Source organism: Gadus morhua, chromosome 3 (genome assembly GCF_902167405.1).
Source record: "Gadus morhua chromosome 3, gadMor3.0, whole genome shotgun sequence".
Taxonomy (NCBI): domain Eukaryota; kingdom Metazoa; phylum Chordata; class Actinopteri; order Gadiformes; family Gadidae; genus Gadus; species Gadus morhua.
The window spans coordinates 16,777,883-16,803,270 of record NC_044050.1 but is presented as its reverse complement, the minus strand read 5'-3'; the positions used below and the strand labels follow the sequence as shown (position 1 = coordinate 16,803,270).

Below are 25,388 nucleotides of genomic sequence, written 5' to 3'. Positions count from 1 at the left end.
ATGATTCAAACAACATTGTTGAATTCTAAATATGTGTCCAAAATATGTGAGAACAAAATCTTTTATAATGATATGATTAAAAGTGAAGAAGGAAGGAATGCGTCTGACAAGTTTATTCCATGTAATAGTACTATATATATTAAGTTAACACTACTTTAAGTAAGATTTATTTGTAGCGATTCATTCACGTAGTTTTACTCTGTGTGGCCCATGAACCCCCAGTGGTTTTCCTTTTCGTCCCACTTGTTAAGGAGGTTGAATAGCCCTGCTGTACATTTCGTGAAAAGACTCCTGTACGCTTGTTAGAGATGCCAGAGCAGCTTGAAGGTCCGACGCATGGAAATAATCTGACATGTTTGTTTATTTCCTTGTGCTGGCACATGTATGTGACGTAAACGCGTACGCGACGTGAGCAGATCTGAGCAGTGTTTTGCGTCTTGGCAGTGTAGATGGAAACGCTACGGCGGAGCGTATTCAACTTTTCCATACTGTAGGGTGGTTTCAGATTTATGCGTTTTCATGCCCCAAAAACGCAGTCACCGTCTAAACTAAAGTCACTTCCGATAAAATATTTTGTTGTTTTTACCCGCAAGCGTCCTCGTGTAAACGGGGCCTCAGACCACAGCCACAATCATCATGCCCACCCGCCCCACCACCACCACCACCACCCAACTGCTTCCAACCATCATCAACACCACTGGCACCATCGACACTCTGACCTCCACCTCCCCACGACCTCCACAAACATCACCACAACCACCATCACCAGTAACACCACCATTACCAGCATCCACGTCATTACCTCCACAATGCCCAACACCACCACCCACTCCACCACCACCGTCTCCACCACCACCACCAAGACCACCACCGCCACTACTACCACCACCCCAGCCACCATCAACACCACCATCACCAATAGTACCACCATTAACACGTCCCCGTCTCAAATAGCACCTCCAACACCACTTACACCACCACCACCAGCCCCAACACCGCTTACGCCACCACCACCACAACCATCCATATCAATACATTGTTTTCTTGTTATAGTGCAGTGGCTTCGGACCTCTTTCAAAGCACAAAGAGTTCAAATGGAGTGACTGCTGGTCTCTTAACACATATTCCAATAGTAAAGCAGGAAACAGGCAGAGGAAGTCAAGCAGAAGGCAGACAGATGCCTAGGTCAACAAAAAACAATGCCTGCTGTGGGAGTCTCCTATCCTCACTAACAATCAGTGATGGATAAAAATAATCCTCCATCCATCATCAAATATCTGTAGGTATCTAAAAAAGGATGCCAGTAAGGCATGTTGTCGGTGTGGGATCATTTGTCTACCAGGAGGCTCAAATTAATCAGCATGTGATTACAAATAAAGATACACAAACGAGTTGGCTATTGGCTGGTAGCCATCCATGCATGCTAATTGGCGGGTGGCGGTTTCTGGCGAAGTAACTGCAGCAACTGTAACTGCAAGGTAATAGTTCTGGAGAAACAGATTCTGCTACCTGACCTAACAAGTTGTACAGTAACAAGTTGTACAATAACAATTTAAAGTAGTGTCATGTTCAATGGAATTTCATGAAAATTACAAAGGTAAAGGACAACAACGCAACCGCATTGAGGCATTGTGCAACGTGGCCTTTGCCCCATCCACCACCCTTAAGTGCCTGTGTCACAGTCTCTTGCTTCCTGAGCTTCTGGCAGGTCATTTCTGAGAACGGCAACTCGAAATGATTAAAGACGGCAGATTAAATCCGCCTTTAATAAAAAGGCAGATTTTTTCCTTCCCGGTCTTTACTGAGTGATGGAGGCGGTGGTGGCAACACTGCTGAAGGGGAGTTGTGTGTGTGTGTGTGTGTGTGCGTGTGTGTGTGTGTGTGTGTGTGTGTGTGTGTGTGTGTGTGTGTGTGTGTGTGTGTGTGTGTGTGTGTGTGTGTGTGTGTGTGTGTGTGTGTGTGTGTGTGTGGGTCAGGCTGAAAACCCCACAGTGGCACCACAATAACCGTCCTCTGTACCCTGGCGGGCCGACAAACAGAGGGGCCATTCTCATGATGGAACTGGACGAACCAATCCCACGCCAGGATCCCTTGGAGCCTGAATGATGCAGAGAGAAGGACATGCAGATATCCATGCTAGTCACGTAATGCCGCTCTGACTCTTTCTTCATGACTCTCAATAAACGATTGAATGAATCAACGTCATCGACTTTTTTCCAGAAAAGATAATGTAGCCAAATGTATATTAGACGACAACCTGATTAAGCCAAAAGTCGGTTTCAAGTTTGGGAAGAAGACTCAAATATGTCCTGCCCCCTTAAGGGACCTCCAGCCCCTCCTCTTTAAACCATCTCCACAACTGCCTTTACAACAGCCCGCCGTCCACAGCCACTCACCCAGAAGATCTAAAGCGACCCTATCCATTGCGTGAGAAGTGCTGCCGGAACAATGAGGACCATGGGAAGCTGCATTTCCAACTCTATTATATTATATTACACTGGAGGTTTGCTAGCAGCCTACAGAGCATCAGAAACGGATTCAATCAATCAATTCAACTTTATTCATATGGGTGTTTTCAATCAACAGTGCAGTACAAAGGGCTTAGCAAGGGCAACAACACAACAAAAACAAAACATCAAATGTGTTTAAAATAAAAACGCACATCTGAATTGCACAGATAGATTTGGGAAGTACATTTAAACATTTTAAAATATTACCCTACAAACTTGACAAAAACTTAACTTAAAAAGTGGGTAAGAAGATCTAAAGATCTGAATGCCTTCAGATTGTTCCAGATCAGACCAGCTCTTGTCTGGTGCTTCAATCTAGCTCATAGGCCTACTAGCAGTAGCCTACTACAGGTCTGACCAGCCCCTTGCCTTCACTACAGATACCTAATTTTCAAAAAAATTGCTTGTTTCTTGATTCCCTTGTAATTCCACCCTGCTACCTTTTCTACAGACAATACTTTGGACGAAAAATGGGGTTGCCACTGATGATTATATTTACTGTTTGACAAAACTTCCTCTCATAACAAATCATGAGTGTTCCTGGTTGGCCAAGGCAGGACAGGAAGGGAGGCAACTGCTGACCTGAGATCAACTTAGTTATTATTGGCTTATAGTCAAACAATCCCTCATGACACATGAGACGTACACCACAATGCCTTATATGGGAGGGGCACATAGACTAAAACCATTAAACCTCTGCTTAGTCAAAATAATCTCAGTTGCTAGGAGTGATTTGATTGCACGCATAAAGCATTAAAACGAAACAAAAAGAAAACACCAGCACGGCTGTTTATCATTCAGGGTAGGCCTATCCTGATCTTTATTTGTTTCAATGTTAAAGCATGCTCGGACATGCAGACGTTAACGACGCAGGTAACGACGTTCATTTGATTTTGACGTAATATATATATTATTAATACTAGTCATATTAATAATGATAATAATACTAACAATAATACTAATTATATAATTTGTCATTCGTTCAATAGATTTATGAATCAGTTAGAAAATGTGTCACCTCGTTGTTTTTTTCGGGGGCTTTTACGTCAAATGTTTAGGCTACATTAAAAGGCAGATAGAAAATGAATAAAACAACATTAATTCAGTCTACAAACTCCGCCTGTAGGCAAACAATTACCAATCATCATCGAAAGTCCACCCCAGTGGGCGGGGTTTGAGTCATTCCACGTCAGCGGTCTCATGTTTATTAATGTAGAGGTAGCAGCGGCCATGGCAAACTGGCTGCTTCTGGTTCCAAGACCGAGACGCATAATAAACACAAAGCTGCACCGGTGCTCCGAGGAAAATACAAAGCCAAGCGCAGTACTGAGGTTTTCTAAAACTGAAGCCCAACGGAGTCAGGTATCTACAAATGCAAACTCTATCTATAGCTCCTGATAGCGAAATTGAATTTAACTAAGTGGTGGAACGAGACATCAGGATTTATGGACATATAAACGTTATTTAGGTTAAAGAAAGAGGGGATTCCGTCTTTGGTGTGAATTGAACGATGCTTAAGTTATGATTAAGTTACGATTCCCAGAGCAAGAGTAGACTGTGTATTGTAGTCAGATATTAAACTAATTTGAGAATTTATGAACGAAATTTTAACATTAGATTAAATATAAAATGGGATCGTACGACCTGTACATCTTCGTTAAAAGAAAACAACCCGTAACAGTTACTCTTACGACTGTGACAGTAGCTTTTTTTTGGATCTTAGGCCTTAACTAATATACAGGAGTGATTTGGGGGGGATTTTACCCTGGTATCATGTTGTATTCATGTATTTGGTTATCATGAGCCGGCTGTCAGAAGGTCGGGGTTTTGTATTGATTTTCAACGTCCTCTCGTGCTGCTGCTTTGGCATCCAAACTTCATTACGTGGCACCATCAGGACCACAGGAACAGCTTTATTTAGACTGTAAAGAACAAATTCACCTTAGTATACACACAGAGCACGATGACAATCATGCAAGAATAAAAGGAATAACAAAACATAATTAAATATCTATATCATCCTAAAATATTGGAAATCAGAAAACTATTTGAACAAATGACGGAAAAGCACCAAAGACACGTTTTTCTATAAGGACCCGTTTAAAATATCTATCACCCGTTTTCTTCACTGTTTACCATGATCACAACTGATAGCAATCGCAGCACTCACCAAGATAATTTGAAATATTTTCATTACAGGAACAATTCCTACCAGCTTCATGTCTCAATTTCTCTCTGTCTATATCTAAAAAAAAATAGCATTCTTCCGAATTGTTAAGGCCATCTCGTGTGTAGCCTACTGTATTTGTATAGATAGGCCTAACGTAACTGTATTAACCGGCAGTGATAACGCTCCAAACCACAGTAGGGCTGTAGGACGTCTGATCTGTGGAACAGACTCCACTGCGGTTGATGGAAGATACAATCAGTAACTCTTATAGATATGGATACAGGCTATGTTATGTCAGGGTACAGTCAGAGAGCGTGTTCGAACAGGGACGTTTTGTCCCACTGCTCACCACAGTGTGAGATGTATGTAGGTTGCCATTTCTAGGTCAGTTGTTACATCTAAGCCCCGTTTTCCCACCCCAGCACGCCTCATAATCTGTATTGGATGAAGAGTGGGAATTGGTGACATTAGCGTTTGGCTACTGGGCCCTGAGCCGCCACAGATCTATAAACAGGGGGATGGAGAATAGTGGGGAATAGTGAGGAAGCAGAAGGAGTTGAGGAAGAGGAGTGGATTTTACAGCACAGTTTGTTTTGGCTCGGCTCATGTCGACCCTGGGTTACCTTGAATTTGTGTACAGCCAGTCTGAGTATGCAGATGGATTATGCTGAATGTCTTTCTCTGCAGGCCATGAATAGTAAAAAATTGCTTAACTGCATAGTTATAATAATAATAATAATAATAATAATAATATTAGTATAAAGTATCTAGTAGTAAAGTATCTGTTTCTAAATGCAGAGAGTGAAGACAGAAATGAATAAAGAATAGATATTTTCACCTGTATAAACACATCCCTTGTTTTCATGTCCCGTATCTTCAATATCCTTAGGGTTTTTTTCTCTCTCTACATTTATATTGTATGAAAACCGCACACTCTAGACACAAAATGACATGTTATTTCTCTGAATTGCGACAACAATATAACGCATACAGACAAATGCACCTTGATGAAGTGGTGGAACAGATGTTGAGTGGCCCAACATCTGTGGCTTGAACATGAGGTTGGGCTGGGGTTTCGATGTACTATAAAAGATCGCTCAGATTACGGTGTGCGGTTATTGGTGCTTGTTTGTGTGTGTGTATGTGTGTGTGTGCGTGTGTCTTGTCTGATACATTACATAACGAAAGGAGGGTAGAGTAGTATCTCCCTCACACACTCAACAGGCATTTTTTATGGGGCACGAAGAAAAGTGTGTTTTTGTGTGTGTATGCGTCATGTAAATACCATGACTCGTGTTCTTCAATGTTACATCATAAGCTAGGCTCACTGAGGAGGTTGTACTCTAGTGTTTTGGTTTGACACGCAGCTGTCCCTCATAGTTTACGTCTAATGTCCATTGTCGTCCCCCCGAGGGCACTTTGGGCTGCGGCGAAGGGTTCACATAAACAGGCAGATGTACTGTATGCACAGATGCGTACAAGCACACCAGAACAAAACAAAACGCAGGTGTAGGATTATACGGCACAATCGATTAAGAATGTATCTGTTTATTTTCCTGTGTACAGACCAGGTGAAAAGGGGGCCTTCACTCATTGGCCAGAATTGAGTTCTCAAACAGAAGCAGAGAACAATATTTCAACAAATTATTGTTATTACTGATGTTATTATATTTTTTCCTGAATAACCACACACACACACACACACACACACACACACACACACACACACACACACACACACACACACACACACACACACACACACACACACACACACACACACACACACACACACACACACACACACACACACACACAGATAGTAGTGAAGCAGCAGTCCATTTCTCCGTTGGATAACACTAAAGTGGGTAGGTAGATACATTTCTTAATTCACTCCTGAGGGTACGTTGAGGTGTAACAGCAGCAGAGGTTTTTGTCACCAAATCCAGCAAATCGAATTGACGTCCTAAACATGTATGGAAGTCTCAATAGTATGCTGTAAAATAAATCCCACAAGTAACCCCGCACAGGTGGGAAGCATTCCAGCTAGAAACACAACCAGTCAATGTCTCTCTCTCTCTCTATCTGTACTATAACCAACATCTTCTCTCCCCCCCCCCCCCCCCCCCCCCCCCCCCCCCCCAGACTGCCTAGAAGAAGAGCTCATACGGCATGCAAAGTTGTGAAATATCGTCAGACAGCACTGATGATTCTCATAGTAGTGGCCCACGACGACCTCCTCATCGGCAGCCTCGGATAGTGGTGATCGGCGCTGGCCTAGCCGGACTCGCTGCGACCAAGACCCTGCTGGACGCCGGCTTCACGGACGTCAGGCTCCTTGACGCGTCCCACCGCGTCGGGGGGAGAGTGCAGAGCATACAGCACGGTGAGCCCAGAGGACCTTTTGCCCTACGGAGCTTCTTTCCCACACTGAAGCGTTAAATGTCATGCTAGGAAGATCCGCGATGTTTTATTTCTTTATGTTGGGCGGATGCTTGGAAAAATCAGCGACCAATAGGATAGGCCAATAGAATACCGTATGTGATCCTTCTGCTGTGACTGATGGGTCATGTATTAAAAGAACTGCAGCCTAAAGCTCTTTCACACAAACTCCCGACGTAAATAAACAAGCGATTTAGACGAGATTTGGACGTTTACGTTCTGCAGTCGCAAATCTCCACTAAGCAGACTGTGTCTATACTTTTTGGAGAGTTGTTGTTTTGTAGAATTTTAGCAGATTCTTACTTGATATTTTTTCTTGATGTCGAATTGTTAGTATCCTAATACTTCTGCTGTTACACACACATTTCCCCTGATCTGGCATTAATAAAGTATCAAATCTTGTTATTAATAGGGTGGTTTTCGTAACAGTTTTTATTACGATTTGTCTTCCTTTCAGATATGATAAGGAAGGAAGGCAAGATCTTAGGTGCCTAGTAAGACCACTATGATCAACTGATGTGTCATGGTTGAGCAGTCATTTTGTACTTTTGTCTAATTATTGATCAGAATATGGTTTAAAGTTGAGGAACTTGCTCACTAGAAGGATTTTCAGATACCTTGATCCAATTAGGTTTTCTATTATATTTTGCATACGTATGATTCATTCTATGCATTGATCTATGCTAATTTGCATCCTACTAGTCGTTAACGTTCAGAGATAAGATGCACACTGAAGTCTATGAATGATGTGATGTGCTCATCAACACTAATGTATTTGTTCCCCGAGGCTGTTGAGTTGTCTTTTGCATTGCGTGTTCGATGTATCACTCTGTGCATGCTTAAATACAGTCAAATTTCTGTATTTGTATTTGTATCACTACATCTCATTTGTATGTAGTGTTATATTGCATGCATGTCATGGTCATGCGCGATTGAGATTATCAAGATGAACACAGGCCATTCAAAGCACTTACCAATGGATCCAAGTCACATTTACATGAGCCAACAATATTAGTTCATTTTCTAGTCTTCTTGAAAAAACAACATTATTTCTCCTTGAAATAAACATACTCAACGGTACTCATCTGGAATGCAGTCTCTGTTCCAGGAAAACCCTAGTGGGTTTTCCAGACTCTGGGAAACCCTTCTGCTCTAAAGTCCTTGATGGCCATTGTTACGTTCGGAAAACCCAATAAACAAAGCCCAAAATAAGAATCCTCTCAGACCCTGCCGTGTCTCCACAGTAAATCACAGCTTGTTGAAAAGCCATGAACTTTGATTCACAAAGTTTGACGAAACAAAGACGGTCATTTATTACATTATGAATACAAAATGTCTTTACATGCAGGATGTACTCTTCTTGCACTCCTGAAATTCCCATTTATATCACAAAAATTAAAATTAAAACACAAATGCAATTCACAATGGCGCTTTATTTTGAATGAATCACTGTTGTGCACCAGATTTATGCCAGTTATGTAAACGGGTCATATTACATAACCTCAGTAGTCTCTTTCATACATGCTTTAGAGATTATCTAAAAATAATTTCCCAAAGATATTTGTCTAATGACCCTCAATTATATTTCTCTGACTACTCCCTCCCATAACTAAGAATCACATCGCCCTTCTCTGACAAGGAAGGCCTCCACCAATTGCTTTTTGGTCGAAGTCATTCCTATATCTCATTCCGTGTGTGTGCGTCATCAGCTTTGTAAATGTGTAAAATAATCTGTAAATGCGCACAGAGAGTTGTGAATGTATACAGGAAGCTGCACGTGTATATTTAGAGCCAGTGTTTGTGCTATCACATTAGTAAATATGTAAATCAAAGATCTGTAAATTAGTCGAAAAAATTGTAATTTAGCTCCATGAGCTGGAAGTACAGACGTTTCATGAGTTACTATGTGTGAATAGTTCTGCTACGTAAAGGTCCCATGGCCCCCCAACGTGGGGGGGTAGTGTGACTTCAGCTTCACCAGACCGCCTGCTGTGTTTGCTGGCCTCCAGGTACAGCCAGCCTCGAGCTCGGGGCCACCTGGATCCATGGCACCAACGGGAACCCCGTGTACCACCTGGCCCAGGAGCACGGGCTGCTGGAGCACACCACGGACAGCGAGCGCAGCGTGGGACGCATCAGCCTCTACGGCAAGAACGGCGTGGCCCACTACCGGACCGACAGGGGCCGCCGGATCCCCAAAGACCTGGTGGAGGAGTTCAGCGACCTGTACAACGAGGTGAGGGTAGGAGGAGGGGGAGGGGGTGGATGAGGGGAGGAGGAGGAGGTGGTGGAGGAGGGTAAGAGGAGGAGGAGGTGGTGGATGAGGGTAAGAGGAGGAGGAGGAGGAGGTGGTGGATGAGGGTAAGAGGAGGAGGAGGAGGAGGAGGAGGAGGAGGAGGAGGAGGTGGAGGATGAGGGGAGGAGGAGGAGGTGGTGGAGAGGAGGAGGAGGAGGAGGTGGGGGATGAAGGGAGGAGGAGGAGGAGGAGGTGGTGGATGAGGGTAGGAGGAGGTGGAGGTGATGGAGGGTATGAGGTGGAGTCTAGGAGCAGAAGGGGGTATGAACAGAGGCGGTTAGGGATGGAGAAGGTGGTGGATGTTACAGAGGTGGTGGAGGGTAAGGGGGTTGGAGGTACAGCCACATGCAGTGATGGTTTTCATTGACTCATTAAGGCTTTTATGGATGCTTTTATCCTGAGCGACCTTCTGAACACCCAAGAACTTTCAAAGCTTCAAAATTGGAGGAAGGACAAAAAAAATTCAAGTGCAGCCCACACAAAAATAACCTAGAGTAGATATTGGAATCAGTACACAAGGTAAGTGGTGGCACGCTGGCTTTATAAAGACACACACACACTTTATTTTCCTGTGAAGGGTGCGTACACAAAGGAAGGACATGAACCATCAGGATAAAACGCCCCCAATCTTAAAATATATATCCTGAATATTTGGCTAATCCCTCCTGAGCCATCCATCTCAAGTGTTCTGCTGTTCTCTACCTGCCCAGGTGTTTAAGCTGACACAGGAGTTCTACCAGAACGGGAAGCCGGTGTGTGCTGAGAGCCAGAACAGCGTGGGCGTGTTCACACGGGACTACATGCGCCAGCGCATCACGTCAGACCCCGACGACTCAGACGCCGTCAAGAAGCTCAAACTCTCCCTGCTGCAGCAGTACCTCAAAGTATGTGTGTGTGTGTGTGTGTGTGTGTGTGTGTGTGTGTGTGTGTGTGTGTGTGTGTGTGTGTGTGTGTGTGTGTGTGTGTGTGTGCGTGTTCCCCCCTGAGGGTCTTCATGTGTTTGTATGTGTAAGAGTGTGCTGTGGTTGTTTGTGTTTGTGTGTGCATCTTTGCATTAAATTTCATTACATTTATTTCTTGAAGCTTTAATCCAAAGCGCCTTACACTAAGTGCATTAAATATAATGATATAAGGGTGCATGTGAGTGCATGCCTTTGTTTGTGCTTGTGTGTGTGCATGAATGTTTGTGTGCACTTCTGTCGGCATAACATCAGGAACTGCTTTGCACACTATGGTGAGTCACTCACAGTCATTTCTGTCGGACAATAGATACTGTAGCCCCCTAATCTAGCTCCTCGTAGCTCATCTTTGACTCTAGTTTTAGCACAACACCATAAAGTCCTGCTACAGAAAGGTTTATACTAGTACACCTACTGATAATGCAAAACTTAAGATCATTTAAATAGTTAATAGATATTTGAAAAATTTCTTCTTATGAATATTAATTCCCTGTTAGTTCCCCTTCATAGTATATATTACATGTATATAATATGCAGCATTTATTGACATAAGTAACTCATTTTGAATACTATCCTATTTTATCACATATATGTATATATATACTGAATATATAACACCCATGTTAAAGTAGGATAATATACCCTTTGTCTGACTTTTAGAAACGGTTTACCCTTTCCAATGTGTAACCCATTAACCACCTCGCTGTACCTCGTGGTTAAAGATCCTTCCCGGTCAGGAATCCGCCCTCTTACGGCTCCAGTCGCCACCAGCCTCACCGCCGCCCACTGTGCCCCCCAGGTGGAGAGCTGTGAGAGCAGCTCCCCCAGCATGGACGAGGTGTCCCTGAGCGAGTTCGGCGAGTGGACGGAGATCCCCGGCGCCCACCACGTCATCCCGGGCGGCTTCATGAAGATCGTGGACATCCTGGCGCGGGACATCCCGCCCCGGAACGTCTCCCTGGGGAAGGCCGTCCGCTGCGTCCACTGGACCGCCTCGGCCCAGGGGCAGACGCATCAGCGCCGGGGGGGCGGCGGGGGCAACCGGACGCGGGGGGAGGGCGGCCGTGACGACGGTCGCCGCGGCCGCGACGGCGACCACAACGAAAACGACCGCAACACCGCGGGCGACCGGCTCATCCTGGGCGCCGGGCGGGCGGTGCGCGTGGAGTGCGAGGACGAGGAGTGGCTGGCGGCCGACCACGTGATCGTCACGGCGTCGCTGGGCGTGCTGAAGGACCGGCACGAGGCGCTGTTCTCGCCGCCGCTGCCCGAGGAGAAGGTGCTGGCCATCGAGAAGCTGGGCATCAGCACCACCAACAAGATCTTCCTGGAGTACGCCCAGCCCTTCTGGAGCCCCGAGTGCAACAGCATCAAGCTGGTGTGGGAGGAGGAGGAGGAGGAGGAGGGGGGGGGGGGAGGGGGAGAAGAAGGTGGCGGGGGAGGAGGCGGGGGAGGCAGGGGAGGGCCGGCGGCCGGCGCTCCCGGAGGAGCAGTGGTACAAGAAGATCTGCTCGTTCGACGTGCTGTACCCGCCGCAGCGCTACGGCCACGTGCTCAACGGCTGGATCTGCGGCGAGGAGGCGCTGCTCATGGAGCGCTACGACGACGACACAGTGGCCGAGACCTGCACCGAGCTGCTGCGCCGCTTCACAGGTCGGCCCGAGGGACGCGCTCGCGCGAGCGCACACACACACACACACAGGCACACGCAGACAAGCACATTCAGGCACAGGGACACACGCATGCACGAAAAAGGCGAGCACATCGATTGTGCACATACACGCGCGCACGCACACACACACACACGCATGCACGAACACGCGTGTGCGCACACACACACGCACACAGGCTCACACACGCGTGCACGAACACGCAAGCACACATCTGGTGCACGCACACACACACACACAGGCACACGCAATTAGGCGCACACGCACACACACGCACGCACAATGCCATATTAGTTACCAGCGGGGAAAGATCTCTATGAGATGATGAACCGATATAATGGACCTATATTGTGTAGAGTTTAAGGGGAGGCGACTCTGCGTCTGGTCTTGTAGTAGTTTCTCCAATTCAGTTCTCCAATGCAGGCAGTAGATATCGTTTCAGTTGAGTGCTTTTTTTTCGCTTGTGTTAAAGCATACCTTGAGAATAGTGGCGTCGACTCTATTCCTCGTCGTAAGGCACGCACTTCGCCCGGTTGTAACCAGTAAACTACCGAGCAAACCCGACCGACCACCGTCCGGCATCAATGACTTCCATTCATCCCTGTGGAGCCTCTGGCCAGGAACCAGGGACCTACGAGCCCCGTGACTTGGATGGCATCCCCCCCCCCAGTCACGTCGAGGCGAGCTGGGTGCGAACAGTTCTCACCCAAGGCTGTTGGAGACCTGTAAACAACCGCCACAGACTCTAGTGGAATGAGTCATTAGATGGATTAATTGACTTAACCTAAGGAGATCGTCCCTGGTCGACCAGGGTTTATTTAGATTTCCACTAGTAGCAGCACAATGCCAAGATTGGGGAACGCCGGTGTCTCTCAACTCTCTACTTTATAGAGGCCTAAGGAATCCCCCCAGCTGTTCATCTCCGATCGTATAGCCCACTGGAGACAGATTAGGGAGCGTTCACACGATGGCAAATTTCATATTCACATGATGGCAATATTTGGATTTGTTTGGTCACAAAGCTTTGGCATACGCAGGAAATGGTGTGTCATGACAGGCTATTGTTTTTGCAAACTGAAATTTGAATGAGGTAAAAAAAATGACAAAGCCTTGTAGCAAAAGTGTGTGTTAGCCACGCAGCTTGTGTGTGTTAGCCACATAACCTCCCAATGTATTTATCCCCGTGTGGTGTGTTCCCGTCTCTCCCTCCAGGAAACCCAGACATTCCCAAACCCAGGCGGATCCTGCGCTCCTCCTGGGGCAGCAACCCCTACATCCGGGGGTCCTACTCCTTCACCAGGGTGGGCTCCAGCGGGGGGGACTTCGAGAGGCTAGCCACGCCCCTACCCTGCGCTGACAGCACCAAGGCCCCGGTGAGAGAGAGAGAGAGAAGAGAGAGAGAGAGAGAGAGAGAGAGAGAGAGAGAGAGAGAGAGAGAGAGAGAGAGAGAGAGAGAGAGAGAGAGAGAGAGAGAGAGAGAGAGAGAGAGAGAGAGAGAGAGAGAGAGAGAGACAGAGAGAGAGAGAAAGAAAGACAGAGAGAGACAGAGGGACAGAGAGAGAGGGGGGAGATGACAGGGGGAGTAGGAAGAGAGAGGAGAGGGGGAGAGAACAGATAGCAGGGGATTTAGGCAGAGAGTGAAAGAGAGAGAGAATAGAGAAAGGGGGGAGCAGAGAGAGGAGGGATAGAAGCAGATTGATGGAGAGAGGGGGGAGAGAAAGATGGAGACTGAGTCTTTCCCTCCTCTAAGAGAGAGAGAGGGAGGAGGAAAGAAAGGGAGAAGACAGAGAGAGAGAGAGAGAGAGAGAGAGAGAGGGGAGAGTGTGTGTGAGAGACACACTGTGTGGGTTTTTGTGTGTGTGTTTGTGTATGGAAGAGGGAGACAATGTGTCTGTTTGTCTGTGTGTCTGTGTTTGTGTGTGTGTTTTTGTGTGTGAGAGAGCGAGACAAGAGAATGTGTGAGTTTGAGTAAGTGTGTGTGTGTTTGTGAGTAAGAGAAAGGGCACCACACAGAACATATTATGTATCTCTGTCTGGCAGAATGCAGAACAGATTCAAGATCCCCTGAGGCCTCTGCTATCTCTCCAGCTCTGGTTATATGCGTTAAAATGGGCTTAGAACCGGCCTCAATATCAACAATCCTGAGCTTTGAGTTTTAACATCATGATAGAATAGGATAAATTACATGACTAAAATGTCAACTATGGAAAACACATGTTAATTAATTGCCCTTCAACTACAGAAAGTACAGAAAAACAAGGTGTGTATCTAGCAACTATGTAAACTATGCTGCACTGGAACTGTCTGCCTCTCAGCTGACGGCCCAGCGATAGTGAGTGTTTTCCCTGATCTGGTGGGTTTACATGTGGTTGTTTACAGCTCACATTCTGTGACCCCAGGAGACGGTACAGCTTGTCTCCAAGTTGTGGTTCCAGCCAAGGGACTAGACCTTGAAACCTGAGGCACTCTGACACCACAGTGTGCGTGTGTGCTTGCGTATGTGCGTGCGTGAGTGTGTGTTGGCGTCTGTGTTGGTTTGAGAGAGTGGGGATATATCGGGGGTCTGCGTGTACTTGTAGCTGTTAAAGAGACATCCCTCATTTAATTCACAACAAGCAAACACATTTATACCATTATCACATGCATACCATGTAACACTGCCATAAAACACATGACTGTTACTCTAGTATCGGCGATAGTCAGCATACAGTGAGGGGCAGGCACACAGTAAAAAGTGTTTTGTGTTTGGTTTCTCAATCTATTTATTGTCTGTGTGATGTTTTCCAAACAGCCTCTCCAGGTCTTGTTTGCTGGGGAGGCCACCCACAGGAAATACTATTCCACTACCCATGGTGCTTTGCTGTCAGGCCAAAGAGAGGCCAATCGCCTGGTAGAGATGTACCAGGATTTGCACAGTGCTAAAACCACAACGCCTAACGTGTAAACCGACAAACCAGAACCACTGACTAGTGATGAACACACAAATTAAATTGTGATGTCAGATATTTTGTATGTTTGGACGATAAGTTACACATCTTACAATCAATCTGGGGGCATTACATAGTATAAATTAAGTCTAACTTCAAATGTACTGTAGAATAAAACATACAGTTTTACTTGACGTGTATTAAGTTTCCGTGGGTGCTGTCAATATTTTGTCTTATCATTCTTTTTTTAATCATCGATGTCATAATGTTTATAATAACAGCATTTAGGATTTAACTTATTTTTTGTAAGTGCCTTCTGTATCTAATCTGATTCTGAATGATGAGAATTCTGATTAAAAGGAAGAACACTTAACAATCTTAATAAATGTTGTCATATGGTCCGAAGTAATATTTGTTCAGACATATCAGTAGTTACATTACGTTATACTTCGGTTCCACATGTTCATCCGTTGTTGAAAAAGTATGCCTTTTTTTTAAAACAGTTGGGAGAACAGACATGTCTACAGAAGGTAAAGCAAATCCAGTTCAATGCATTAATGTGACAGTCATTCATGTACCATTGATTTTCTCCTTTTGACTTGTAACAAGATTAATGCAGTAAAGAACAAATAATACTCTGCCTATAGAAATCTACCTATATTTTCCATGTCTATACCAATAATAAAAGATGTAACAATTTTACCTGTCATTAATTATGTTCCAGGTTAATGAACGGAACCTCACATCTGAATGAAATAACGATTCTCTCAAGATTTATTTTCAATACAAATTATTATTCCACTCATTTACCTGATACAGAACGAAATGCAACACCAAATTTGATGGTGCCTTGCATAGTTCTGGCCTGGCATAGTACTGGAACATCATCCTTGACAATGGAAAGGGAACCCTCCTGTTTTTAGCCTAAGTGCAACAGGTTCATAAATCAGACACTGAACATAAGATTGCTCAACTTCAGTCTCTTGTCTTCCAAAACAATTGACCTTTAACCTTTTGAAATATATATTTTTCTGTGTGTAGGATGAGATGTAGATGCTTATTAAAATGTATACCACATTCAATAGAAGAAGTCTGTCAACATTTTGAGGCATCAGTGAGGAATGATGCCTCAAAATGAGCCCTGATACTAACATGTGATGATGTGATAATGTCTCCCCCTGAACTAAACACCCTTTCTGATCGGGAACTCGTAGCAGTATGTAAAGCATGTATAGTTGGCCAAGAAACACTGGAAGCACATAACACAGCCGTGGCAAACTTTGTTCTACCCCACACAGGATCTGAGTTCAATTCTTGGATATTAGCTAGATCAAGATATATGTTATGTGAGAAAAAAGAAGTATGGTTTAAGTTGTATTAAGTTTGCAGGCCACCATACTGTACAATTAACGATGAATCTAGCCTGATAGAGTGGTTGCCTATTCAGACCTGGATAAACCTGGGTGACAATTTAAGTAAGTTTGGGCTAAGATGGTAATTACCTGTGCTTTAAGGACAGTGCTGTCTGGTCTCCTTTGTGTGGCTGAGGTGAAACACAAGCATTAGTAATGCACTAATGACATGCATACTGGAAAGGTTCAGTTTTTCAGACAAAAGCCTTGTAATCAAGCATGTGCCTATCATCCACATTAATAGAATAAAACTAACATTTAACTACACCGTCTGGAAGATAGTTTGCTCTCATCCACAGAATTCTCTGTATCTTTGGAAAAACCGTAAGGCGTGTTAGACAAAGGAGAGAGAGGTTAAAATGGCAAGGAATAAGAGGCTTCTTACAAGACGCGCGCACACACACACACACACACAAACACACACACTTAGCCAACATCAAAGTGTTCATATCCACAATGGGCTAAATGCTCAAAGCACTGGAAGCACCGATAAAACTATTGTATGAAAACAAATAACTTGAAACGTGTTACTTATCTAAAGTAGCCCCACATAGACAACTTCAAAAATGGAATACGTCAATAAAAAATAAGGCACTGAGCTCATTAAGCATGAAAAGAAAACAAGATATGGTACTGTAATTTAGCACTTTTATTGATGACAAGGAATGGATGAAGAGGAATAGTCAAATCTTTTTTTCCTATTGCAGTTTCTCAAAACGCCGCTTCTCTACGGGAACAGTAAAGCATTGTGTTTCATAAGAGTGAACAAAGTCAATCGAATAGAATGCATTTTAGATGAATGAATGAGAAAGAAAAGTGCACACTTGTGTGCCCAGACAAGTGTTGAGGTAATGTGTGAAATACAGTATGTCAGAAAACGGGCAGAGTACAATCGTTCATACAGGAAGTATATTAAGAGAGGTATGTAATGAAAGACCATAACAACGATGGAAGATACTGCAATTACAAAACAAGAACGCGTTTGTTAAACGAAGCTCTGAATCAACTAGCAAAGTAAATGATCAATTTAAAAAATATACATATAAAAAAGGGAACACAATGATTTGGTGAATCTTGCACAAAAATAAAAAAGTATGTCACGAGAAGAGATCAGCATAAGGTCATTCTGGCAATAAACCCCCAAATAATGAAAGCACTTGAATGCAACGGTTGGCGGAGGTTCGAATCGGATCGTCCCGAGCGATGGGCGATAAGACCGAGACGGAGGAATGGAGCAGATTTGCATCAAGAATACACGCACATATTTGTCATTATAAACCAACGCTTATCTGTACATGGTGCATATCATCCACTCGTGGCGTTCACTCTCAATTCAGTCCGATCATGACGTAACACGCTGGCCCGTCCACATAATAGACGAGATAACAAGGCGCGTTGTAAACAGAAATCACCGAGGTATACTGGCGATAACAAGCGATGGACAATAGAAGGCTCTAGAAAAAAAAAAAGTGCATCACATTATGTCAAAATACCGAGATATATCTGAACATTAAAACAACACTCTAATAATAAACATCTGATATTCTTTTTTTTTCTCTCACTAGTGCAACAATAGACTTGATTAAAGAAAGACGTATGGGGTTAACCTGCAAGCAATCAAAGCTTTTAAACATCTAATCATTTCTCTGGCATCGACAGCAGAACACTTAAAGAAGGCAACTCAATGATTGATGCTTAAACACAAACATGCCAACATTATAGACATTGCTTCTTTTTTTGTGTATATATATATATATATATATATATACCTATATATATATAAATAAATAAATAGCTGAATTATTATCTTTATCATTTCCTTAAATAATTTCGATCTCTATATGACTCTGATGCACATTTAATATAAAGTATCTATAATTCACAACTGCAATGTCAACACTACCGTAATACATAATATATTTTGTTTGTTGTTCTTTGCACTTTGAAGAGGCTGCTTACAGACTGCATCTGTAAACTGTATCCCTAGGAAAAGGTCATTTTTATGACTTTGATATAATACAAACCTCATAGGTTTAAGTTTTCCATAACTAACCACTTATGTACAGTTTTATGTCGTAGCGAAGGCAAGATTGTCTGAAACCAGAAAAGAAACGAGTGCAATGTGTTTTCCCGAGTGTGTCAAAGCCTTTCCGAAAAACAATTGTGCCTTTTTTCTTCTACCTCAAACGTACTGGAAATGTATAGACGACTCACACACCACAACCTTACAAACTTTAAAAAGGCGAAAGCCAAAACGACCCAATCCACCCTCACACTTTAACTTGGTACGGTAACAAGTAATGCGTTGGAGCGCACTCAACTCTATATTCTGTTGGCATCTAGAACCTTCTCCTACACACTTTAACCAGACATGTTTGGGGGAATGGCCAGAGTTTAGCCTTCAGTTGGCCGAAGATGAGCTTTCAGGCCAGAGCTGGTAAACAAATCGTCACAAGGCGTTGTACATAAAGATATTGTACTTAATATTTGAAGAACAAGTGATTTAGAATTGATCCCGTTAGTCAAGTCACCAGTCATGGAATTAGTATCTACAATCTTTCATTGAAATGCTAGAACGTTACGCTAGGCTATGCTGATGGGGTTTAGGCAGTCACGATAGAGATACATGAGTTCACATGGCTTGGATTTGACATTTATATCCATGCAAGTGGACTGTCTTGAGGGCCAGCTTCCAGTGCCACTAGCCAATGTAGGTCATTAACACACACCTCCATTAGATGGCGCTGGAGGATGTTCACAGACCACTTTCTCTCACACACACAAAAAAAAGCACTGTGAGGATGGCACCTTAAGAGTGTAGAACAACAGCATGGCGTATATAGTGATACAGTATAATACAAGAAGGGGCGACCTCTTGATGCTCATTATAAAATGGGTTCTATAACGAGTACACTGTTGTTGTTGGTTTCCCACTAGTTTCTGCTCTATGCCTTTCATTACATTGCCGTTCATTTCACTTGAATAGCACACTGGAGAAAACACAGCAAATGAGCGTATTGCCACCGCAGTGAGGGGCGCCGTTGATGTGATTTGCAGCCCTGTTCCAAGGATATCACATACTGCATATTTGATCATATCAGAGGACAAAAAACCATCAAAACAGAAAAGCTAGGACAGATGAATGAACGCACATTCATCTGTCCTGGGGGTGCGGGGGGAGGGGGGAAGGAACTATACATCTACACCCAAACCATTTCAGAATAACATAGCAGGTCCATCAATGGTTTAACCAACGCCTTTTGTGTCAACCTATTTATTCTTTGGATCTTTCTCATCTTTAACGTCACAGGCGTACGCTCATGTTTTCCTTGCTACGCGGCAGTCAGTGTGTGAAGGGGCGCTGTATGGTGATGGTTTCTGATCTAATAAAGAATAAACCTCCACCCATATGCAAAGCAGAACACATTGGCAGCTGAAGAAGAAAAAAAAAATGTATTGCTACCATAGCAACCATTCCATGCAGCGACGACGGGGGCTGTGGATAAAGACGGTCAGTGTGCTGGAAGCTCAACCTGGCTCCTCACGCCGTGCTTCAGAAGTAGCTTCAGAAGCGGCTTCAGAAGCTGTTCATCCTATCGAAAGTTGTCTATACTTGTTGTAATGAACCAGGTGTGGCACAGGCCGGGTAATTTTGATCATCTGGCTATTAATTTGGTGAACTTGAGGTACACCGACTATCAATCAATCCAAACAAAATCGGCAATCATACTGACAAACACGCGAGGATAACATCTTGTTGCGTCATGATGACATTGACTCAATAGTTTCTCTTGGGAAATCACAAAGCCTCGTTGCCAGATGTTGAGTCTTGCTCTGTTATTATGCGTCTGTGAAACCAGATGATGACTCGGTAAGAGTCATGCTAGCATTGAACTTGGTTTCTTCTGAAAGTCTTGTTTGGGTGCGGTGTGGAAACACCTGTGGTTCTTAAGCCTGGCGACTAATCCTTCTACAAAGGCCGGAATTTTCCAAGAGGGAAGGGCAGATTCCAGTTTGTTGTCCAAAATGTTCGTGACTCGCGGTTGGCCCTGGCTGTGCTGTCTTCTGTTGCTAGCACGATAGCTTTTTTTTGTTGGTTTGGTTTCTCCGTTTTTATTTTGTCTGTGGTCACTGTTGTTTCTGGATGATCTTTTCTTTAGAGAGATGATTGAGCTTCATTGGCTCGGGCTCAACGAGTGTATCTGGGGGTCGAGGAGGAGAAGGAGCAAAGCTTGTCCCTTGTGGAGACCCGTAGCTGAGCTAAAGGGTATGAGCGTAGGCCGTCTGCCCTCCTGCAGCGGCGCTAGTGGTGTTGGCGTAGGCTGACTGCCTTCCTGTAGGGGAAGCTGGTGGTGTTAGCATAGGCTGTCTGCCTTAACGTGGAGAATCTTGGAGAAGCCCGGTCTCTTCTTCAGGGCCTGAAAAGAAGCAGGGTCGACGTGAAGAAGGTGTTGTGTTTCCAAACTTGACTAATACAAAGTTAAAACAATTGTATGAAATATTTCATCATTGCTATGTTTAGATATTTCATTATTGCAATTACATAGCAAGTCTAGCATATCAAGTTCGACAAACTTCATAAGGAAATTAACTAAATATGAATCATTTGAAGATAAGTTGGATTTCTCCTTAGTCAGTGCTTTATCTGCCCCTGTATGTATGATATCAAGCAACCACTTATCAACAAAACAATTATTTATGGCTTCCATGCATTGAAGCTTAACTAAATGCTTAACTACTCCAAGTAACGATCTTAAACTTCTGTCTCCAGCGCGAAGGGGGTCATTGGTAGGGCTGTGAAGTGACCTGCAGCTTGTTCACCATCTCGTCAAACAGCTTCCTGGCCTCAGGGCTGTTGGGATCTTCAAAGTAGTCTTCGATGCCGATCTGGACCACGATGGACTTGAGGTTACGACACACGCCTACATGACAACAAAAGACAGCGTGGGAAGAAAACCGGGGAATGTGAAGATTTCATCTAATTAGAATGCGCAATCTTAAATGCTACTGCTATTCATGATAAGTCATATTAGGCATTTAGCAAAGCTTTCATCCAAAGAGACCTCCAATGAGCAGTTAGGGTTTTTGGCTTCTTGCTCAAAGATGCATACAGATAGACTGGGACATTGGGGCGGGAATCTGGAGCCTTTTCACTGGGAGTCAATCACCCGAACCAATAGACTACCCTGCCTTGAATAAGTTAGCATTCACTGTGGGAATAAAAGCAAAGCTCAGAGTTTTCTTTAACATAGTTTGTACAAAAGAGAGTATAAAATCTCCCTTCGTAATAGCAGTGGTAGTAGTAGTAGTAGAATTGGTTACAGTAGTAGTAGTAGTAGTAATAGTAGTAGTAGTGGTAGTAGTAGCATTATTGGTAGTAGTAGCAGTAGTAGTATTAGTAGTAGTAGTGGTATTAGTTGTATTGGTAGTTTAAGTAGTAGTAGCAGCAGTATTGGTAGCAGTGGTCGTAGTAGTAGTAGTATTGGTAGTAGTTGTAGTACTATTGGTAGTAGTAGTAGTAGCAGCAGTATTGGTAGCAGTGGTAGTAGTAGTAGTAGCAGTAGTATTGGTAGTGGTAGTAGTATTGGTAGTAGTAGTAGCAGTGCTAGTAGTAGTATTGGTAGAAGTAGTAGCAGTGGTAGTAGTAGTATTAGTGGTAGTAGTTGTATCGGTAGTTTATGTAGTAGTAGCAGCAGTATTGGTAGTATTGGTAGCATTGGCAGCAGTAGTATTGGTAGTAGTAGTAGTAGTAGTAGTATATTCAACTCACTGTTGAAGTGCAGTAGGGCCTTTGGCGTGACCGGCGTGGAGGTGAGGACCAGCATCTCCAGGCCCTTGAGGCCCTCCCTGCAGACCTCGGCAGCCACCTCCTGGTTGATCTCACTGACGTGGTCCAGCTCCAGCACCTGCAGACGCATGCAGTTCCTGGCTGTCGGGGGAGAGGGCCGTGGGAGGAGGATACGTGGGGGGAGAGATAGTGAACGTAAAAAGAGTGAAAGTGAAACCAAAACCAATATCAAGATTTGATCATCTTGATATTATGTTCAAAAGTGTAATAGCAATACCTTTTGTGAGAAGCTGTTACAAATTCAATGCAAGACATTAGACGGTATAATATCTTGCATAATCAGTCGATCAATTACCTTTGCTTGTCTCTAACTTGAGAGTAATCAAGGTTATTATGAGGGATGAAATAGCATATGTTTGCATTGAATTTACTGGATGCAGGATAGTCAAGGGTTTACTGTGAACTGACTAGACCTGTCTGTGTAAAATAAACACAAATGTGTGAAGAATGAATGCAAACCATATAAGACAATGGTTTCATAATGGTCCCTTTGAATATTAAAAGCTGAAGGATGAATAACAAATTATTACAATGCATTAATTATCAACAGAGAATGAAACTAAATGTGAGGGATGTCAACGCATTCTACTGCGTAAACAGTTAGAGCTACCACGAATAAGCTTAAACTTTGATAAATTATCTGATAATGTTGACGTTTCGCCGTTAAAGGTAGGGCGAAACGTCAACATTATAAATTGATTGAGAGGCATTTTTATTACAGGTAGTCATATATTTTTTGATCATCCTGCATCCCAACAACACTCACACATCAACTGTTCTGACTGTGGCTTAGAAGTGAGGGCTGTCTTTTAGTTGTTTTTTCATGAAGCGAGTTGTGTGATGAGAGTGATGACACGTACCCAGAGAGGCCAGGCCCTGGATGCCACACCCGGCCCCGCCAACGCCCAGAGCCCGGAGGTGAGGCCAGCACCGTCCTATGGTCTGAAGACATCGGTTGCTGAAGCGAGCCGGCTGTTGGCTGGGAGACAACACAGGCTGTGTATTATGTACTTGAGTAGAATAACTGTTTATACATTTACCAACTACAGTTGACCTGGTGTCGTGACACATTTTTTAGACCCCATGACTAAAGGCACTGCAAGATGCCCCAAACCCCTAATTGCCCACATGAAAAAAATAAACAGTATTCTGTGCTAAACGTTTGCTAAAAATAGAAAATGACTCAATTGCAGAATTTGCAACCAACAATGGAAATACCAATGTTATAATTGTTATAATAACAGTTGGGTGGATCATCTGGTTGGACCTCAGATATGTCAAACTAAAGAGTTGATTCAATAGTCACACCTGCACCTCCCGCCTCCACACATAAATCATTCATCATCAATGGTATTGTTTCAGTTGAATCCACATGAAATATCAAAGGCAACAGCGGCAGGCCCAGCTACACGCTGCTACAGTCTCTGCTCCTTCTCTCACCATGGGTGTAGTGGCGCCACCTGCAGGGAGATGATGTCTCTGCAGCCGGCTCCCAAAGCCCAGATCACCTCCTGACCCACCGGGTCGGTGGCACTCCTGGTAGGAAGGACGGTGAGGGTTTAAACATCCCATCCATACAAGGGATGCTTCACGGCGGCCTTATGCAGGTGGTTATCTTCTGTACTGAATTGCTCAGTGCTCAACCTTTCTAAAATATGTGTTCTCAATTGTGTGAGAGTTAAATGGATCCAAGGGCCGCAGAAGGCCGGGGTCAGTCACTGTGACTGTATGCCCTGTGTTTTCACACTAGCTGCGACTTCCCCTGGAATGAGCTAAGGGGCCGATGCCTGCTTCATGACAGAATAAAACGAAGAGTTGACCCTGATGGGGGCACAATCTACTGTGGGTCCAACAACTAGTGATATTATATGATATGAGATGTAGTCAAATGTATTCTGCTGTAATGTAATGTATTCATGTCTATTTATATGAGGTAATTTAATAATATGCAGTGCAGTAACGTTGCATAATATCATTTAATGTGATGCATTGATGTATTACGTAATATAATGTAAGTCGTCCAATGCAGTGTAATAGCCTCAGCTCAATCAGGGTGGGGACAGCCTGATGAATAAATGGACATCAAGAGGAGTAGCGTACCTGTAGGTGACAGCCTGCAGGGCTCTGCAGTAGCAGCTGGCCAGCCAGAGGGAGCGGTCGGTCAGCAGGTTGGGACAGTGAGACACCTTCAGGATCAGCAGGTTGCTGCCTGTGGCCTTGAGCAGGGCCTCCAGGCCGTCCTCCAGACTGCCTCTGATTGGGGGGAACGGAGAGAGCATGCATGGGCACACACCAGAGTTAGGACACACACAACCGCCACCACACACACGTAAACACACACACGCACTCGGGGGATCACCCACACATGCAACCACACATACACGCACACACACAGATACACGCACACAAGGAATAACCCACATAAGTAGAAAACACACCACACAAGGAATAACCCACACACGCCGCCGCACACGCATGCACACATACACGCACACAAGGAATAACTCACACACACAGACACGCAAGCACGCACTCACCCCCAACGCAACATACAAGTACATAAACATGGAAGGAATAACACACAGACGTGCAGGCGCATACACAAACACCGGTTCACTAAACAATGCATTATACCTATTAATTATTTATACATGCACATTGAATGTTTACATACATACATATTTAATAATAATTGCATTTGCATCTCAGGAAAATATACACTTACATAATCACAATCAGCCTCACGGTCAGAGCCAACCAAGACAGACATGAACATTCACGCAGCTCAGACCAGACCGGTCCAGGTCTAGGGCAACCAGTCTTACCGTGTGCTTTTCAGGTACTCCTCCTTGGTCTCCTTCTTGCCCCTGGGTCTGGGCTTGAGGTTTTGCAGGATCAGAGAGTGGGTCTGTGTGCACCACTGAGACAGGGTGCCTAGGAACTGATGGGGAGACACAAACAGACACACACAAAAACAAGTCCAAATCACACAAGACTTTAGTATCAACACTGTAGATACTGATGAAAGAATACTTCTTTACTGCTAACTATCTCTACCAGGAAGATTGTATCTGTATGCATTTATTGTATTATACTATGTTGTCGTGGTCTTGTCTCATTTAATTGGTTGGCTGACTGAATTAACAGATTTTCT

At 44.1% G+C, this 25,388-nt stretch overlaps 2 protein-coding genes across 2 annotated transcripts in view; one reads left to right on the top strand and one right to left on the bottom strand.

Moving 5' to 3' along the window:
• Window positions 1-3,713: 3,713 nt before the first annotated feature.
• On the top strand, window positions 3,714-15,676 carry smox (spermine oxidase). Its single transcript, XM_030352045.1, has 8 exons — window positions 3,714-3,872; window positions 6,826-7,066; window positions 9,132-9,358; window positions 10,129-10,302; window positions 11,177-11,783; window positions 11,848-12,030; window positions 13,260-13,420; window positions 14,839-15,676. The coding sequence occupies exons 2-8, from the start codon at window positions 6,853-6,855 to the stop codon at window positions 14,989-14,991; spliced, it is 1,719 nt and encodes a 572-aa protein (XP_030207905.1). The 5' UTR covers window positions 3,714-3,872; window positions 6,826-6,852; the 3' UTR covers window positions 14,992-15,676.
• A 1,341-nt stretch (window positions 15,677-17,017) lies between these two features.
• The window catches only part of fbxo41 (F-box protein 41), a 30,313-nt gene continuing 21,942 nt past the window's right edge, over window positions 17,018-25,388 (bottom strand). Inside the window, exons 9-15 of the mRNA XM_030352044.1 lie at window positions 25,060-25,175; window positions 24,335-24,487; window positions 23,675-23,770; window positions 23,095-23,213; window positions 22,157-22,315; window positions 21,193-21,308; window positions 17,018-20,804 (exon numbers count right to left, since the gene is read on the bottom strand). Of these exons, the coding sequence (XP_030207904.1) occupies window positions 20,742-20,804; window positions 21,193-21,308; window positions 22,157-22,315; window positions 23,095-23,213; window positions 23,675-23,770; window positions 24,335-24,487; window positions 25,060-25,175 (822 nt within the window). The 3' untranslated portion in view covers window positions 17,018-20,741. The remainder of the gene's footprint in view (window positions 20,805-21,192; window positions 21,309-22,156; window positions 22,316-23,094; window positions 23,214-23,674; window positions 23,771-24,334; window positions 24,488-25,059; window positions 25,176-25,388) is intronic.